The 20,000-nt window shown below is 32.4% G+C and overlaps 1 protein-coding gene across 1 annotated transcript in view; it reads right to left on the reverse strand.

Annotated features, from left to right (window-relative positions):
* Positions 1-18,650: 18,650 nt before the first annotated feature.
* Positions 18,651-20,000, reverse strand: part of LOC123266457 (protein Wnt-1) — a 110,677-nt gene continuing 109,327 nt past the window's right edge. The window contains exon 4 of the mRNA XM_044730691.1: positions 18,651-20,000. This exon is cut by the window's right edge and continues 468 nt beyond it. Coding sequence (XP_044586626.1) covers positions 19,911-20,000 — 90 coding nt within the window. The 3' untranslated portion in view covers positions 18,651-19,910.

The following is a 20,000-nucleotide window of genomic DNA, read 5'->3' on the forward strand; positions in this document are numbered from 1 at the left end:
GCCTGGATATAAGATTGTGGAAGCACCATCACACATCATTTATCTCCCAGTCACGGTCAAGTCTATACATAATCTCCAACTAAAGATAGTTGATCAAGACAGGAAATTAGTTAATTTTCGAGGTGAAACAATAACAATAAGACTACATATCAAGGCTGTAGATAAATAATGGGTATAGTTTTTGATAAGAAGAATGGTGGTAGCTATATAACTCCATCACCATGTCTGAAATCAGTCAGTCATCGCTCAACATCTCAAATGTTGACAGCTCAGAACGCACAGTTCCTCAAAAGCCTTGGGTTACGATTACGTGGAAAATTGATAAAATAAAGAAGATAAACTTGTGTTGTATTATATCACCATGGCGGAAATCTTAGATATTCAAAAACCAATCATCTTTGATGAATCAGTTTCTCACTATGAAGTTCACTCATACTTACCTTATACTTCATCAACATTCAATAATAGTGATGAGATTAGAATCAGCATTCAACATCAAGATCTATGTATTCTACCAAGTAAAAGTTCATTGCACATCTGTGGGCAATTTGTCAAAGAAGATGGTACAGCTGAATCAGAATCTATGAAATTAGTCAACATAGCTATTTGTCATATGTTTGAAGAAATACGTTATGAAATCAATAGAGTAGAAATTGATAGATGTAAAAATGTTGGTGTTACAAGTCTCATGAAAAATTATATATCTCAGAGTCCTGGTAGGAGTAATATTATGGAGAACACTGGTTGGCTAACACAAGCAGCTAGTAACTTAATTAACTAATGCTAATGGTTATTTTGATATATCTATACTTGGATTTGCTGAAGATTACAATCGCATTATTATTTATGCCAAACATTAATTAATACTTATAAAATGAAATGCTGACACCAATGCATACATTCATGAACTTGCAAATGCTCAAGATGTCACTGGTAGAGTAAAGATTGTTCTCAATAAAGTGGAGTGGAATGTTCCATACATCACAATGTTAGATAAATTAGGAGTAAATCTGCTACTTGCTACTTGTTACTTGCTACTTAATATTAAAATTATATTAGAAATAAACTCTCTTTGTTGCTGTAAGATGGACAGCGGGGTTGTAGGTCCACCTCAGTATACCCCTCCCGTGCGGTGTGTTTTCATGCAGGGATAGGTATACGGTCAGTAGCAAAAAAGTAGTAATTAGGTGTAACTTAGGTGTAACTTAGGTGTAACTTAGGTGTAACTTAGGTGTAAATTAGGAGTAAATTTGCTACTTGCTACTTGTTACTTGCTACTTAATATTAAAAATACATTAGAAATAAACAGAAAATTCAAGCATTGAATTTTATCGCCAATAATCCAACGATTCCAATGAGTTTTCGCACATGGCAATTGTACGAGTACCCACTGCTACCAAGGACGACCAAACATGTGTGGCCTATCAAGACTTCTACTCAGCTGGAGAAACCACGATATGTGATCTTAGGATTTCAAACAGCTAGAAAAAATGTTTTAACGAGCGATGCAAACCAATTCGATCACTATAATATTAGAGATGTTAAACTATTTCTGAACTCTTAAAGTTATCCGTATGGAAATTTAAATCTTAGTATCACTCGAAATCAGTATGCTTTAATATATGATATGTATACAAATTTTCAAACTTCATATTATAATAAAGGTTCAGAACCTTTATTGACAAAAGCTAAATTGCTACAAGAAGCTCCACTCTACATTATCGACTGTTCAAAGCAGAATGAGTCAATTAAGTCAGGACCTGTTGACATACGAATTGAATTTGAATCAGAAAATCTGCTTCCAGATCAAACAACTGCATACTGTCTAATATTACATGATCGTATTACTGAATATAATCCAATAAGTAGTACTGTAAGAAAAATAACATAAAATTGTAATGGAAAGGTAATACAACAATAAAACGGATTAAAATTATTTAATGTTTATTTATTCATATCATTTCACTTTACATCAGTATTATTTATTTTAAGTAAGTTTTTTACAAATTACTTTTTCTGTCGACATTCATAACAATTTTTCCTGATTGGATAAAGCCAGAGACCACAAACATCTTCGTTGAGTTTGTCTTCTATTGGATAATGCCCCTTGCAACATTGATAGTCTTTAATGAATTTATTTCTTTGTAGATGGTCTGGTAATTTACCCCAAATATCTCTTATTTGATCTGGAGCGACTCTGAGGAGAAACGTTTCATCCAGACATGCAATATCTATGGCATGCATTTTAGATAAATATTTGAGGTTGTAGAAAACTTCAACAGATTTTTCCTATGAAGCTTTAGTACCCCAAAATTCGATGATCCATCGTTGAAGTCGTTGAGCAGTTTCATAAGCGCAAGCATAAGTTGATCTCATCGCATGATGACTTCGATTTTCACAGCGAAAAGTTTGATAAGACTTGATAGCGTTACTAGTGTAAAAACGCATATTTGCAATGTTTATAATTGGTGTAGTTGCATCTGTCATTATTGCACTGAGCCATCTTGCTTTTTCAGTTCCATGTGTGTATATAATACGTGCATTAAATGTTAAATCTTTGATGATTTCTTTTATTAAATGATATGATGTTGTACCAGCATCCCAAGGTATTCCATGATTACAACCATTGTAATCAATATCTGCTATAACCCTTTCCTCATTAAAATTATCTGATGGTGGTTTGAACATGAAATATCTGCATTCATACGTTCCTTTGATGAAAACACCTCTGGAGATATTGATTGCACAGAGTTCTTTTACTATATACTCCCCATTAGCTCGTTCAAAACCAGTTGCCTCAATTATTATCTCCATTTTGCTCACTTTTAGTCATACGCTTCTTCAGTGTTGCTAATTTTAAAATGTTCGTAATACAGTCAACGCTCTCTGTATTTGACTCGCCCGTACAGGACCATTCTCTGTATTTGACTCGTCCTTGTCCATAAGAGCTGTGTAAAATCGTCAAATACAGAGGAAGAATGTGATCAAATACAGAGAGCGGTCAAATACAGAGAGGTCCAATACAGAGAGCGTCGACTGTAACTTGAGCAATTTCACGAGCTTGATGAATAAAGCTGCTTGCAGTTGCATAAATAGTGAACAATTCAAAAGAGTCTAGATCTTCTGAGCGGTCGTCAGTATTAATTATATAGTCTGGATAGACTAAATCGTCATAGCATCATATACACAACTGTGAGGCTTAAGAATATTTTGCTCCTTATTTCTTAAATGTTTGAGTAATTCGATAAGCTCATCAAGTGTGTCTATGAGTTGAAGTGTGCTAGGACAGGCAGTCAAGTCTCTGAGAACATCCAACAAGTCGTGGTTTTCAAGAAGAAATTCAATACCAAACACTTTGAAAAACTGATCTACAAACATAGTATCACCCGTTGAACTACTGAACACGAGGAAAAATTTTTTAAAACTGTGGATATGCAAAGAGTGTTGTTGGGTCTTATAGCTAAATCCCCCACCAAAAACATTAAAAATAGCAGGATTTTTTGTTGTAAAAACAGATCTCGACGTTTTGAGGTCCAAGGAAGCTTCCCTGACTACTCCCGCGAGGTTGTCACTATGTCTGTGTGTGTGTATGTGTGTGTGTGTGTGTGTGTGTGTGTGTGTGTGTGTGTGTGTGTGTGTGTGTGTGTGTGTGTGTGTGTGTGTGTGTGTGTGTGTGTGTGTGTGTGTGTGTGAAAGTATGTGAACCGCTTATAACTTTTGAACGGCTGATTCGATATCATTGCGGTTGGTGCCATTTGAAAGGGTTCGGCCAAACTTAGATTTTGAGTATAATTTGATATTGATTCCAAAAACTAATCAGCTCTAGACAGTAAAAAACTACGTCGATCGCCACCAAACTGGTCAAAATCGGTTGATTCGTTCGAGAGATATCGTGAACGAAAGAAAACCGAAAAAAGTGTTTTTTCGGGATTATTCCGAAATTTTTGATTCGATCAATTAAAACCTGAAAATAACTTATGAGGATGATAAAACTGCGTCAAATACTGCCAACCGCGTGAAAATCGGTCGATCCATTCAAAAGTTATTGCGGTTTAAAAATTCCAAATATAGTGTTCGATGAAACTTCTGAGCTGGGAGAGCTCAAATGCATAGAAATATTATCTCTTTGAACTCAGTGAGCTCAAATTATCACATAAATTATATTTTGAGCTAGAAAATCTCAAAAATGTCATAAGTACAATTTTAAGCACCCAGGTATGAAATTAGCGGGAAGTTGCTGGGGTGGCCTTTAGGGTGAACCGTTTTTCTAATTTTTTTATATATCTTATATATATGATATTTTTTAAATATATAAAATATATGAAAAATGCATGTGGGTACTCAAATGAAATGTCTCCATGAGTGTAACATCGGAATGAGCTTATATCGTTAAAAACATCATTAGTTAACAAAATACATTATCATTCGTTAATTATTAACATTTTCGTAAATCTTCGAGCTCAAAAATACAATCTGTGTGTTCTTTTGAGCTCTCCAAGCTCAAATAGATACCTTTTCTATGCTTTTGAGCTATTTAAGCTCAAAAGTCTGTTAGAAGTTTCATAGAACACTATTTTTTTGAATTTTCAAACCGCAATAACTTTTGAATGAATGAACCGATTTTCATGCAGTTGGCGGCATTCTACGCAGTTTATTAAGCCTCATATAGAATTCTTAAGTTTTAATAAGTCAAACAAGAAATTTCGGAGTAACTCCGAAAAAACACTTTTTTCGGTTTTCTTTCGTTCACGATATCTCTCGAACGAATCAACCGATTTTGACCGGATTGGCGGCGATCGACGTGGGTTTTCAAGGTTGAGAGTTAATTAGTTTTGGGAATCGATCGGTAAAGCCGTTTAAAAGTTATCCCAAAAAACCACTTCTGAAAAAACTTTTTTTCCTATTTTTTTTTAGATTTCTCTAAATTTCTTAAAATCTAAAACGATCTATAATCCGAATCGGTTTGAATCAACAAGAAATCTAATTTTGGCAAAGCCCTTTCGAATGGCACCAACCACGATGAAATGGGTTCGACCGTTCAAAAGTTATAAGTGGTTTACCCACCCCCGCGATCCTTATTAGGGATGGTTCGTCGTAAAATCCGCTCTTAGATCATTTGTGTATCACATATAGAAAAGAGAAAACTCCTACCAAATTTGGCAACAATAGGAGCTATAGCTTGAAAATTAAAAATTTTAATAGTTAACACCCACTCCTGCAAACCCCTGTAAGGTTAGCTGTAAAATTCGTTCGTATATTATTTCTTCATCTCTCACAGAAAATTCTTACTCAATTTGGAGCCTATAGAGCTATGGTTTAAAATAGGGAATTTTTCATTATTAACGCCCCCGCAATCTTTTTCGGGGTGGGATATCGTAAAATTCGTTCATGAATTATTTCTACATCACATATAGATGATAGCTACCAAATTTGGAACATGTAGGACCTATAGCTTGGAAATTTAAAATTTTCATCGTTAACACCCACCCTCGCAATCCATATTGGATGTAGGTTGTCATAAAATCCGCTCTTAGATCATTCCTACCTAACATATAGCAGATTCTTACCAAATTTGGAGCATATAAGAGCTACGGCTCAGAAATTTAAAATTTTCGTTGTTAACAGCCACCCCCGGAACTCCCTGTAGCGTAAGCTATCGTAAAATTTGTTCATTAATTATTATTACATCACTTTAAGAAGATTCCTACCAAATTTGGAGTCGATAGGAGCTATAGCTTAAATATTTAAAATTTTAATTGTTAATACACACCCCCGCAACCCCCTGAGGGGTGGAATATCGTGAAAATCGTTTATAAATTATTTTTACATCACTTATAGAATCCCTACAAAATTTGGAGTCTGTAAGAGCTATATCTTGAAAATTAAAAATTTTCATTGTTAATACCTACCTCCGCAACCCCCTATGGGGGTGAGATATCGTTAAATTCGTTCATAGATTATTTCTACATCTCTTACCGAAGATTCCTACCAAATTTGGAGTTGATAGGAGCCATAGATTAAAAACGAAAATTTTTCATTGTTAACGCCCCCGCAAATCCCTTTGGGGGTGGAATTTCTTAAAATCCGTTCTTAGCTGACCTCTACATGGCAAAAATAATATTCCTACCAAATTTCAAGTTTCTAGGTGCGATGGTTCCTGAGATATCGCAATGAGTCAATTTATCTATAGAATAGCTTCTATATCCGGGGAAAAAAAATTATATAAAATTATATCTAATTATATATAACTTAATCTAATTCCATATAAATACATATATATTTTTTTTTAATTCCGCTTTTTCAGACTTCTGTCTCGATGGGGGTCCGGTCAAGACCGGAGGGGGACTCCAGGCTGATTGGTACATTAAGTTTGGCAGAATAATTTTTGGCGGTATTACATACTTTTTCAGCCTGAAGAGTAATGCGGCGATGAGCTGACTTTGGGGAAACTGCACGCATTTGCCTGTACCCCACCGGTAGCATAGGGCTTGGGGAAACCATCGAAAAACCCAAACCTGTACAGCCCGGCGTAAGTTACGAGCACCGATGTTCACTGAAAATTAAATTTCAGCTCACACCGGGATTCGAACCCACGCCTCACCAGTCCCAAGCAAGCATGACAAGCGTTGTACCGCTTAGCCATGGGACTGGCTAATTAATTTGTTGTATTTATCACAAATTTGAGTTATATATACATTAGAAATAAACTTTCTTTGTTGCTGTAAGATGGACAGCGGTGCTTCTCAGCCTATCTTACCTTACCCCTTCCCAGTGCTCTGTTAGCACGTCTGGGAATGTTGTAGGAGTATTTAGTAGCATAACATTAAAAATTTAATATTTGCTATTAATTTGTTGTATTTATCACAAATTTGAGTTATATATAAATATATATAAAATTTAATATAATTATGTATAATTTTATATACATATATATAAATTTATACATAACTAGTTGTTACCCGCCCACTCCGCTGGGCACTTTATAACAGAGTAAATTATCCTGAGTCGATAAATCACCAGAATTCGATAATTTTACGACGCAGCACTGGCGCGTCTCGATCTTCGGGCCTAAAGAGAGAGTAGGAGGGGGTAGTTTGGGGGTTATTATATAGGAACCGCGCATTGCAAAAGGGGAAGTGGTGTAACCGCCAGACAGTGTGCCGCGGAAGAAAGAGAGACTAATCCCCGGAGTAGTTACCAGTCCAAAGAAGCCAACAACATCTAGGACTTCATTCTCAAGTTGTGAGTTAGATCGTCGTTTATTCATCAAGGTATCAATAATTACTTTAAGGGTTAGAAGTGGATCGCGGTTTACCTGATACCAGGTTTACTTCTCCTCTGATTAATTATTTATTATTTATTTGCTGAACTTGACAGGAAAATTATACCAGAAGATTTCTACCAAATTTAGAGTCTATAAAAGTTACAGTTTGGAAATTGAAATTGAAAATTCTAACACTCACCCCCACAATCGCTATTGAAGGTAGAATTTATTTAAATCCTCATTTAGATCACTTCTACATCACACATAGAAGACTCCCACCGAATTTGGAGTCTGCAGGAGCTATAGCTCGAAAATTAAAAATTTTAATTGTTAACACCCACCCCCGCAATCCATATTTGAAGTAGGTTATCATAAAATCCGCTCTCAGATCATTTCTACCTCAAATATAGCAGATTCTTACCAAATTTGGAGCTATGGGAGCTTTAGCTTAGAAATTCAAAATTTTCATTGTTAACACCCACCCCCGCAATCCATATTTGGAGTAGGTTGTCATAAAATCCACTCTTAGATCATTTCTGGATAACATATAAATGATTCCTACCAAATTTAGAACCTATAGGAGCTATAGTTTGGAAATTTTTAATTTTCATTGTTAACACCCACCCCCGCAATCCTTATTGGGGATGAGTTATCATAAAATCCGCTTATAGATAATTTCTACATCACATATAGGAGATTCCTACTAAATTTGGAGCATGTAGGAGCTATAGTTTAACAACGGAAATTTTCCATTGTTGACGCCCCCGCAACACCCTTTGTGGGTGGAATTTCGTAAATTCTGTTCTTAGCTGACCTCTACTCGGCGAAAGAAATATTTCTACCAAATTTCAAGTCTCTACGCCTTATGATTCCAGAGATATCGTGATGAGTCAATATATCGGTGGAAACCTCATAAATGTATATAGATTAAGAGTCTGTAGGAGCTGTAACTCGGAAATTTCAAATTTTCATTGTTAACGCCCACCCCCGCAATCCATATTGAAAGTAGATTGTCATAAAATCCGCTCTTAGATCATTTCTATCTCGCATATAGTAGATACTTATCAAATTTGGAGCCTTTAGAAGCTACAGCTCGGAAATTTGAAATTGTAATTGTTAACACCCACCCCCGCAACCCCCTGTGGGGAGGGATATCGTAAAATTCGTCCATAAATTATTTTTACATCACTTAGAGAAAATTTATACAAAATTAGGAGTCTGTAGGAGCTATAGCTCGAAAATTTTTAATTTTCATTGTTAACGCCCACCCCCACAATTCATATTAGGAGTAAATTGTCAGAAAATCGGCTCTTAGATCATTTCTACATCACATTTAGGGGATTTCTACCAAATTTGGAGTCGATAGGAGCTATAGGTTAAAAATGGGAATTTCCCATTGTTAACGCCCCCGCAACCCCCCATGTAGGTGAAATTTCGTAAAATCTTCGTAAGATATAATAATATATAATTATACAAAACTATATAAAATTATGTATAATTTTATGTAATTTTTTATAATTATATATAATTTTGTATAATTATATATAATTTTATCTAATTATACATAATTTTTAACTTAAAATTTTATATAAATATATAAAATTATGTATAATTTTATATAGTTTTGTATAATTATATATAATTTTATGTAATTATACATAAGTGTTAACTTAAAATTTTATATAAATATATATAATTATATAAAATTCTATATAATTATACGAAATTCTATATAATGTCTGATCAGAATTTTCCGAAAATTCACAAATTTTCTCAATTTTTTCAAAATAGCTCAAACTATATTGGAATCACAGAAAACACAAATAATTGAGAGTTTGTACAGAGTAAAATTCTCCACAGATATAATTTAAAACATTTTTCTATTTGTTCATTAATTTAAAAAATAGAGTGCTTCAAAGCTGCACCAAAGATACAGTTGACAACACGTTTGAGAAATCTAGTGTAATTTTTCAATTATAAAATACTTTAATATAATCAGCGTTAAATTGATATATAATTAAAATATATATAATTGGTGCGTGCTGGGATCGAACCCGGGTCCCACTCTTTCGAAAAGCGAGCACCGAGCCGACCAGGCCATTGCCAGCCTCTTTTGATTATTCAAGTATTAAACTGATAGAAATTAATTTATTACTGTCTTAAAAATTATATTTATATGTAAAATCGGTTCTGATGCGCTAACATTTTCATAAAGCTAAGAAAAAAAATTACTCATTCATCAAATTTTTTTCTTCTCTATTTCATTTACTGTAAGAAAATCATGACCCGAGTAGAATGAATTAAATTTTTAAAAAGTTTCACGGAATTATCAATTTATTACTCTACATGGAGAGAAAAGATAAGTTTGGAAAATCAGAAAAGTGCACGTTTCATAACGCTGATTTATCACAAAAAAATCTAGAAAACGGTTGACTCTAAAGGCCATCCCTGCAACTTCCGCTAATTCCATATCTAAGCGTCTAAAATTGCACTTATGAGGTTTTTGAGCTCGTCAAGTTAAAAGTCTGTTAAGAGTTTAGATTATTCGTTAATTCATTCAAGAGTTATTGCACTTCGAAAGTTCAAAAAAGAGTGTTTTTTGAAACTTTTATCAGACCGTTTTTTTAACATAGGCCGAGAATTTAGTTTTTTTAAAAGAGAGAGACAGAAGATAGGTGTAGCCAAGCGTTCTGATTGGTCGTAATAAATTAATTGTCTTTTGTTTTTCGTAATCAAGTGAAGACAGCAGCTTGAAGAAAAAATAAAAATTAGATTGCTTATTCAACATGAAAATATAAAAAATATATATGTCAAAAAAAAACAGGTTGGTTTGCAGATGTAAAAGTGCTTGTAAACAAATACAAGTCTGTACTACTCAGATAAATAAAGAAGAGAATTTGATGCACAGTGATGGGACTAAAATGGTTGATGAAATTGATTTAAAGTGAACAGTGACAAGCTGGGGATTTCGCTAGAGATGGAAGGAATTGGTCCCGGTCTCACTGGTAATTTTGCTGGAGATCGCACTGACGGTTTTTTTGGAGGTCTCGCTGGAAGTCTCACTAGAACTCTTACTGACGGTCTCGCTGGAAATCACGCTGACGGTTTTTCTAGAGGTCTCGCTGACGGTCTCACTGGAGGTCGTTTTGCTAGAAGTTGTGCTAATGGTATTGCTGCCGGTCTCGCTGGTGATGTTGCTAGCTATCACGCAGACGGTCTCGCTGGAGATCACGCTGATGGTCTCGCTGACAGTCTCGCTAGAGATCACACTGACGGTTTTCTGGAGATCACGCTGACGGTCTCACTGACGGTCTCGCTGGAGGTCGTTTCGCTAGAAGGTGTACTAATGGTATTGCTGCCGGTTTCACTGGTAATTTTAATAGCGGTCACGGTGATGGTATCGCTGGTGATCACGCTGACGGTCTTTCTGGAAGTCTCGCTGGAGATCACACTGACGGTCTCGCTGAATATCACGTTGAAGGTTTTTCTTAAGGTCTCGCTGGAGATCACGCTGACGGTTTTTCTGGGAGTCTCGCTGAAGATCACACTGAGATCTTTCTGGAGGTCTCACTGGTGATCACGCTGACGGTCTTTCTGAAAGTCTTGCTGGAGATCACTCTGACGATCGCGCGGGTGATCACGCTGACGATCTTTCTGGAGGTCTCGCTGGAGATCACGCTGAAGATCTTTTTAGAAGTCTCGCTGGTGAGCGCGCTGAGGGTTTTTCTGGAAGTCTCGCTGGAGATCACGCTGAAGATCTCGCTGGTGATCACGCTGACGATCTTTCTGGAGGTCTCACTGGAAGTCATATAATTTATAAATAATCATATATAGACCTAGATAACTCAGATCTGATCATATATAGACTTATATAAAATATACATACAATATATTAGTCTATATATGATTATATATATTTTATATAAAAATTTAGATATAATCATGTATAATTCTATATATTCAATATATAATCATATATGATTAGGCAAATTCATTTTTTCCCGGGTATAGTTTGAAAATGTGAATTTTTTTTTAAATTAACGCCTCCGCAACCCCTCTTGCGGGTAGAATTTTGTAAAATCCGTTCTTAGCTGACCTCTACTCGGTGAAAAAAAATATTCCTACCAAATTTCAAGTCTCTAGGTCTTTTGGTTCCAGAGCTATCGTGATGAGTGACTAATAGAAGTGGAAATCTCTTCTATATATATATATATATATATACTAGCGGTTCCCGCCCGCTTCGCTGGGCGAATTGAAAAGGAAATAAATTAAATTTTAAGTTTCATTTTTATTTATTTTTTTTCATATTTTCTATATCTCAAATTTCTTTTCTATATTTCATATGTTTAGAAAATGCAATGCTTTTAATCTGTTATATTTTCGCGATCCCGTAATAAGAACAATTCATCGGTTATGTGATCAGCAAAAATAAAATGTATGTAAAATTCTTAGTCCGTTGACTGAATAGCTATATGTAATGTTAAATTTTGGAAACGTTACAGTGACTTTTTTGCCGCTGGCAAAGAGACGATTGTTGTACGAAAATATCACTATTAAGTAAGAAAAATATTTAAATCCGTTGACCTTGGAGGCCATCCCGGTATTTGTCTGTTTCTCTTGAGATTCTATCAAATTTTATATTTGTAGGAACTGTATTTGAAGAATATGAATTTTTTGACAATTATCACTCCCGCACTCCTATGTGGGGGAGGAACTTCATAAGATCCTATTCAAGATGATTTCTACATTATAAATAAAAGATTCCAACAAAACTTCGAGACTATAAAAACTATCGATTGGAAATGAAAAATTTTAATTGTTAACGCCCCCACGATCCTTTTTGGGGTTAGAATTCGAGAAAATCCATTTTCAGCTGAACTTGACATCGTACACGAAGATTCCTACCAAATTTAGAATCTGCAGCAGTTACAGTTTGGAAATTAAAATTTTAGATTTTAATACCCACCCCCGCAATCCTTATCGAAAGTAAAATTTTTTGGAATCCGTTTTGAGATGATCTCTTCATGACAAATGAAAGATTCCGACCTAATTTCGAGTTTGTAAAAGTCACAGTTTGAAAATGGAAATTTGAAATTCTAACACCCAGCCCCGCAATCCTTGTCGGAAGTAGAATTTATTGAAATCCGTTTTGAGATGATCTCTACATGACAAATAAAAGATTCCTACCAAATTTATAGCTTTTAGAAGCTATATTTTGGAAATTATATATATAATTATATATATATATATTAAAATAAAATATATAATCAACGTGAATATATTAATTATACTAACTTTTATAAATTGAAGGCCCTCTTCTTCATTCAACTAACTAACGAATACTAAACGTATCATAACCAATAAATACGAAACAAAACACAATCGATTAAATAACAGACAGATTCTTTTTTGTTTTTAAACAAAAGATAGCGTAAATAAATGACATCTTTACATAACCTATGAAAGATGAATAATTTTTAAACAAAAGATAGTAGCGTAAATAAATGCCATATTTACATAACCTATAAATGAATTAACAAAACCGTTGCTATAGATAATAATTCATGTCACAACCTTGTAGATGAGTGGGTAGATGCGTGGGAGGGTGTGTGGAAACGCGTTTATAAGCATTGAAGTGACGTTAGACATTTTGCCGGTCTTTATGCACTCGAATATGAAGAAGAAGTGATGTTCATTTGTTTTAGTAGCAGAAATAAATGACTATCCACATAAATTTGAAAAAAAAATGGTAAAGGGTTGATGGAATTCAAAAAATAAATAGTCTAAAACCTTCTACAATTAATTCCGCGTCGAATGGTCATGGTCTCATGCCAATCGGTCCAGTTGTTTTCAAGTTTATCGGTAACAAAAAAAAAAAAGTTGCTTATATATATATATATATATATATATATATATATATATACATTAGAGTGGTCCAAAAAAAAAAGTTTTTTGCCTATCATCTTAAAATCTTTTCTAAGGTATAAAAAAAATTCCCTTCAAAGCGCAGCTTGATATCTCAATTCTTCATGAAGCTCAATTAATTTTTCTTTTCCCATGTAAATAATACGTAAAAAAATTTTATTTACGTTTTCATCCGGTAAAACTACAAAAAAAATTTTTTTATGCATTTTTCATCAATTATTCTTCTATGAAATTTAATTCTCTACAAAAAAGTACAAAGTTAGTTTCTTCGTAATCTTAACAAGTAAAAAGTTATTGAGCTTTAAATACTCGCACAAAAGAAAATTTGAACGAAGATAGTTCCAAAGCATCTTTTCGAAAACTTTTTTGGTAACTGCATGTATTTATTTTAAAATTTATCAAAGTAGACTGTTTCTAATATAATTAACACATGTCTTTTGGTGAAGTATTAACTGTGAATTATGAATAATTTTTCTCATTACAATTTGGATATTTTTTCCTAGGAGCAATGATTTTTTAAAATTGAACTTGAATTTCATTACGGAATCTGAATCAAGAGCAAGCTAGTCTTTCCGGATGTATACTGAATTCAATTTTTTTATTTAAGAACATGTAGGACAGGTGAATATTTAAATTTTGAACATGATGCTGGGACGTTTTTTGACCGAATGAAAAATCATGAAACTTTGCAGAAGAACGTAAATAGAAGTCCTTCGTGAATTGATTCTTTTATTTTTAAATTTAATCTTTGAAAAAAAAAATAGTAAATAATCAGGTAGAGTTCGTGCGTAAAACTGCCTTATCTCAGGAGTCATCACATATTTAAGTAAATAAGCTTGACTATAAAGAAATTGCTAATAAACATACAACCAATATAATCTATGAGACTTATTTAATTTTTTGGTTATTTCTTATTTTAGTTTATATTACTTATAAGACATAATTATTAAAATGTAGCCAGGTTAGGGTAAAAAACTAATTATCAACAAAAAATTTAATTTACTACATTTCTTCATGTAGACCGCAAGAGAATGCTAAAAGTAAATTATCTAGTTTAACTTTTTTAAGCAGTGGTTAGAGTATTTACAAAGTCTGGTAATCTCCTTCAGTGCATTTTACATGTGGTTCAAATAAACAAACCGATATATTTAATTGTCATTTGTTGTCACTGGTCCAGACTGAATTACCGATATCAGACTGTATACCATGTTTTTAAGAAAAAAATTAGGAATACGGTTGACCCTAAAGGCCATCCCTGCAACTTCCCGTTACCTCCACACCTAAGTGCTCAACAATTCACTTATTTTTTAAGCTCTTCGAGCTCAAAAATATAATTTATGTGTAATTTTGAGCTCAAATAAATCGCTCTGTGCTTTTGAGCTCTTCGAGCTTAAAAGGCTAATGGAAGTTTTATAGAACACTATTTCTTGAATTTTCAAACCGCAATAACTTTTGAATGAATTGACCGATTTTTTCGTGGTTTACGGCATTCACCGCAGTTTTTTGAGTTCTTTGGAAAATCTTTAAGCGTAAACTGGTCAGACTAAAAAATTCATAGAAATTCTGAAAAAAAAATTTTTCTCAATTTTTTTCGACAACGATATCTCACGAACAAATCCACCGATTTTGACCAGGCTGGTGGCAATCGACGTGGTTTTTTAAGAGCTGATTAGTTTTCGGAATTGATCGGTTTAGCCGTTTAAAAGATATTTTAAAAAAACGAATTTTTGGAAATTTTATTTTTGAGATTTCTCAAAATTTATCTACTCAAATTTTGTAAAATAGTAACAAAATTCTAGGGGCGAAGGAACTCTTCAAAACGCCGCATATTTCGATCAAATCGGATGATCCGTTCAAAAGTTATGCGAGATTTACATACGTACACACACACACACACACACACATACATACAGCCACGGTGACATCACCGCGGAAATAGTCAGGAAAGCTGACTAAAACAAACATTTAAAAAAAAATTTTTTTTTTCATTTCTAAAGAAATCAGAAAAAAAATACCAATGAAAATTTCAGGAAATTCGCAGAAAATACTTAAGTTTTTTATAAAAAAAAAAAAAAATCGAAAATCAAAAATGTCAATCATCCCGAAATTTTTGTTTTTGTTCGAAAATTTTCAAAAAAAACGCTGAATATGAATATGAATTATTATTTTTATTTTTTTTTCTGAAAAGTACATTTAAAAACAAAAATTTCAATAAAAAAATCATCCCAATAAGTTAATTTTCAAAAAAGTTATGGTTATTTAACAAAAAAAAAAGCTGTCTTTTTTAAATAACTCGTAACTTTTTTTTGGTTGGGTAAAAAAATTTGAAAAAATTCTGAAAATTGTTTTCAATAGGGTAGAGAAAGATACCAAATTTCAGAAAGATCGAAAAGGGTCGGGTTCAAAAGTGGTCGATTTGGCATGAAATTCCCCACGTATAATATAAAAATATAATATAAATAAATATATTTTCTTTTCTTCTATACATAGATCAAATTTAGATATAATTGACAGACTCAATATAGATGAATTAAGTAAAGAATTTCACAAAATAAAATAATTTGTTGTCAAAAAACAAAAAAAAAAGTTATTTTTGACTTTTTATAATTTTCGTTTTTTAAAGCCCTGTAACTTTTTTCCTATATATTTTAGCGAAAAAATAAAAGAAACCTTTTTTGTAGAAAATTCAATTTTCTACAAGATAACGAAAAAAACTATTTGAAAAAAAAAAATTTTTGACGATTTACAATGAAAATACAGAAAAAAGTTTTTTTTCAATGTATTTTAAATGGGAAAGGGGACTCCCCCTCCCCATGTGCCAGATCAATTTTCAAGATATCAAGCTCATCTTAGGAGGTGTTTTTTGGTCTAACAAAGAAACTTTTTAGATGTATTTACTCAAAAATAATGAAAATGTTTTTTTTGGACCCCTCTAATATATATATATATATATATATATATACAGTCAACGCTATTTGTATTTGACTCGCCCGTACAGGACCATTCTCTGTATTTGACTCGTCCTTGTCCATAAGAGCTTTGTAAAATCGTCAAATACAGAGGAAGAATGTGGTCAAATACAGAGAGGTCCAATACAAAGAGCGTCGACTGTATATATATATATATATATATATATATATATATATATATATATATATAGACTAGCTGTTACCCGCCCGCTCCGCTGACACTTTATAGAATTGTATTTTTAGATTTAGATTTGAAATTTAATTGAAGTATTGTTTTGACTTGCACAGATTCTAAATTCCATTGGATTGGCCTGCCCGTGGAAAAATATTCTGATCAGGCTTAATATGACCTGATAAGGCCATATAAAAATTTTGGATATGTTCATATCTGGCCTGATATGATCTGATATGTCCATATTTAATTTTTTATGTCCTGATATGGCCTGATATGAAAATTGGCCATATCAGGCCTGATCAAGCCTTATCAATTTGATATGTTTATATCAGACTTGATATAGCTTGATATGCTCATATCTAATTTTACATTATTTTTTAATAGGTCTTGATATGCCCTGATACAACCTTATAAAGTTATATATACTTTGATAAACTTGAAAAAAAAAAATCCCTGATCAGGGTTGATATAACTTGATATGGATTCATACAGTCTAATATACTCATACCCTTACCAGCACATAAGTAGTCTTATGTACTCATATAAAGGCATACCCGAGTAAAAAAAACTATATCTCATTATATATGATTCATATCTTATTATATAGAAGCATATATAATTCATTTATAATTATATAGATGTATATATAATTTATATAAACTTATATATGAATCATATAGAATTCTATATAATTTTTTTTATGCCAGTGGGTATTTTGTGATTACCATAAAACATTCTCTTTTTCTATCCAAGAGTCTGTTACTCCAATGATTAACAATTTTTTAATATATAGTATTTTTCGGATGAAATAATAGGAATAGCTATATTTTGAAAATTAAGATTTTTGTTTGTTAACACCCACCCCTGCAATCCTTATTAGGGGTGGTCCGTCGTAAAATCCGCTCTTAGATTATTTCTACATCACATATAGAAGACTCTTACCAAATTTGAAGTCTATAAGAGCTATATTTTACAAACGGGAATTTTTCATTGTTAACGCCCCCGTAATCGCTTTCGGGGTTGGAACTTGATAAAATTCATTCTTAGCTGAACTTGACATCATACACGAAGATTCCCACCAAATTTGGAGTCTGTAGAAGTAACAGTTTGGAAATTAAAATTTTAGATTTTAACACCCACCCTCACAATTCCTATCAGAAGTAAACTCTGTTGAAATCCATTTTGAAATGATCTCTACAGGAGAAATAAAAGATTTCTACCAAATTTAGAGTTTTTAGAAGCTATATTTTGGAAAATAACATTTTTTATTGTTAACACCCACCCCCGCGATTCTTATTGGAGGTGATTCGTTGTAAAACCTATTCTTAGATCATTTCTATATCACATATAAAAGACTCCTCCTAAATTTGAAGTCTATAGAAGCTATAGCTTGCAATTAAAGATTTTAATTGTTAACACCCACCCCCGCAAACCCCTGTGAGGTGAGATATCGTAAAATTCTTTTCTATATTATTTCTACATCTTTGACAGAAAATTCCTACCCAATTTGGAGTCTATTGGAGCTATAGTTTGAAAACGGGAATTTTTTATTTTTAATGCCCCTGCAATCCTCTTTGCGGTAGGATATCGTAAAATTCGTTCATAAATTATTTTTACATCACGTACAGAAATTTTCTACAAAATTTGGAATCTGTTGAAGCTATAGCTTGAAAATTAAAAAATTCCATTGTTAATACACACTCCCGTGACTCCCCTGTGAGGTAGGATATCGTAAAATTCGTTAACAAATTAGTTTTACATTACTTATAGAGAATTCCTACCAAATTTGGAGTCCGTAGGAGTTATAGCTTGAAAATTAAAAATTTTCATAGTTAATACCCACCCCCGCAACCTTCTGTGGGGTGAAATATCGTAAAGTTCGTTTATAGATTATTTTTACATCTCTTACAAAAGATTTCTACGAAATTTGGAGTCGATAGGAGCTATAGTTTAAAAACGGGAATTTTTCATTGTTAATGCCCTCGCAACCCCCTTTGTAGGTGGAATTTCGTTAAATCCGTTCTTAGCTGACCTCTACTCGGTGAGAAGAATATTACTACCAAATTTCAAGTCTCTAGGTCTTATGTTTCCAGAGATATCGTGATGAGTGACTATATACGTGTAAATCTCATATATATATATATATATATATATATATAATATATATATATATATATATATATATATATATATATATATATATATATATATATAGATAATAACTTAAAACAACAATAAAATTCGAAATTGACATTTTTATTTACAGTTATATAAATGATTACAAACGATTTTGATAAATACATAAGAAAACATCACGTTTCTGTAGGAAATTGTCATTTATAATATATCAAGTTATCTCATGAAAAAGCAAAATTTTTCAAAATACTTGGATTAAACACAATAATTGTTATTATTGGAAGCTCTTGTTTAAATGAGAAATGTGTTCTTTATAAATTATTCCAAGATTCAATAAGCAGAATGTTTTTTTTTACCGCTGAATACTTAAAGAAGTAGATATCATGCGAAATCTTATAAATCACTCATGAAATATGAAAGTATTATAGAAATACATTAGCATCATCACAGCTTTATGGTAGACTGAATTTCTTGAATGCTTACTAAAATTTAAAAATAGTTATGTAAAATCTTTGACAAAAAATTGTTCCTAAGATCTGTTTTTAAATTTTCTATGAGACAACAGTAAAACTTCTAGCACATTTATATTAAAAGGGAAACTTTTCTGGATGTTGGACATTTAATTTTATTTGAGACCTTTCAGCGCCACGTTTTAAAATTTCAAATGTCTTACTGAAAAATTTTGACAATACTCGGATATTTTATCTGTTTTGTATCAGTGGTATTTACTAACTGTCTCTCAATTATAGAAGAACCTTAAATAACTTTGTGATTTTTGTCAGTCATCTTGACGAAATAAAGCAGCATATTTTTTGAGTCCTTGTTTTATGATTTCAATAGATTGAAAAAATACAAGGACTACATGTGCACTAATTTTTTCTGTGGATTGCAAGCGCAGTTTTCTGAAGAAATTCTGTACAAAAATTTAAAAAAAATTATGAAGCATAAAAAAATGTAGACTTAACAAAATAGCCTCCCAGTCGTCATAAAGTTTTTCTTTTTACTGTAACAGAAGTTCAATATTCCAAGATTTCTTAAAAATATTTACGGATCAATATTTTTAGCATTATTTCGAAAGCGTTTCGCATAGAAAAAGTTTTTTCAACTTTCATTACCTTACAAATAACTTTTTCTTTATAATTATATAATCACCTACATGTATTATATACTTAAATATTGAAAATAAATAACGATGTCTTGTAATTATTTATTTACATAGCACATGGACCGCAAACGTATGATATCATATTTTGAAACTTATATATTTTAGAATTGTCTCATCATTTTCAGTCTTTGCTTAAACGTTCAAATAGAACGTAATAAATAATAAAATCTTGTATTAATACTGAACATATTCAGAACTATAACATTATAAAACTAAATGGAAGTTTTTAGAAAAATTATGATTTCCAAAATTTAATTGGTTATTAATAACGATGTTTCATAGACAAGTATGAATCGTTTTTCTTGTTCTACATAGTTGGCATTTGACTTCGCAACACCAGTGAAATGTACACGCACATCTTTCAAC

The sequence above is a fragment of the Cotesia glomerata genome, linkage group LG6, assembly GCF_020080835.1.
Source record: "Cotesia glomerata isolate CgM1 linkage group LG6, MPM_Cglom_v2.3, whole genome shotgun sequence".
In the NCBI taxonomy this organism is placed as follows: domain Eukaryota; kingdom Metazoa; phylum Arthropoda; class Insecta; order Hymenoptera; family Braconidae; genus Cotesia; species Cotesia glomerata.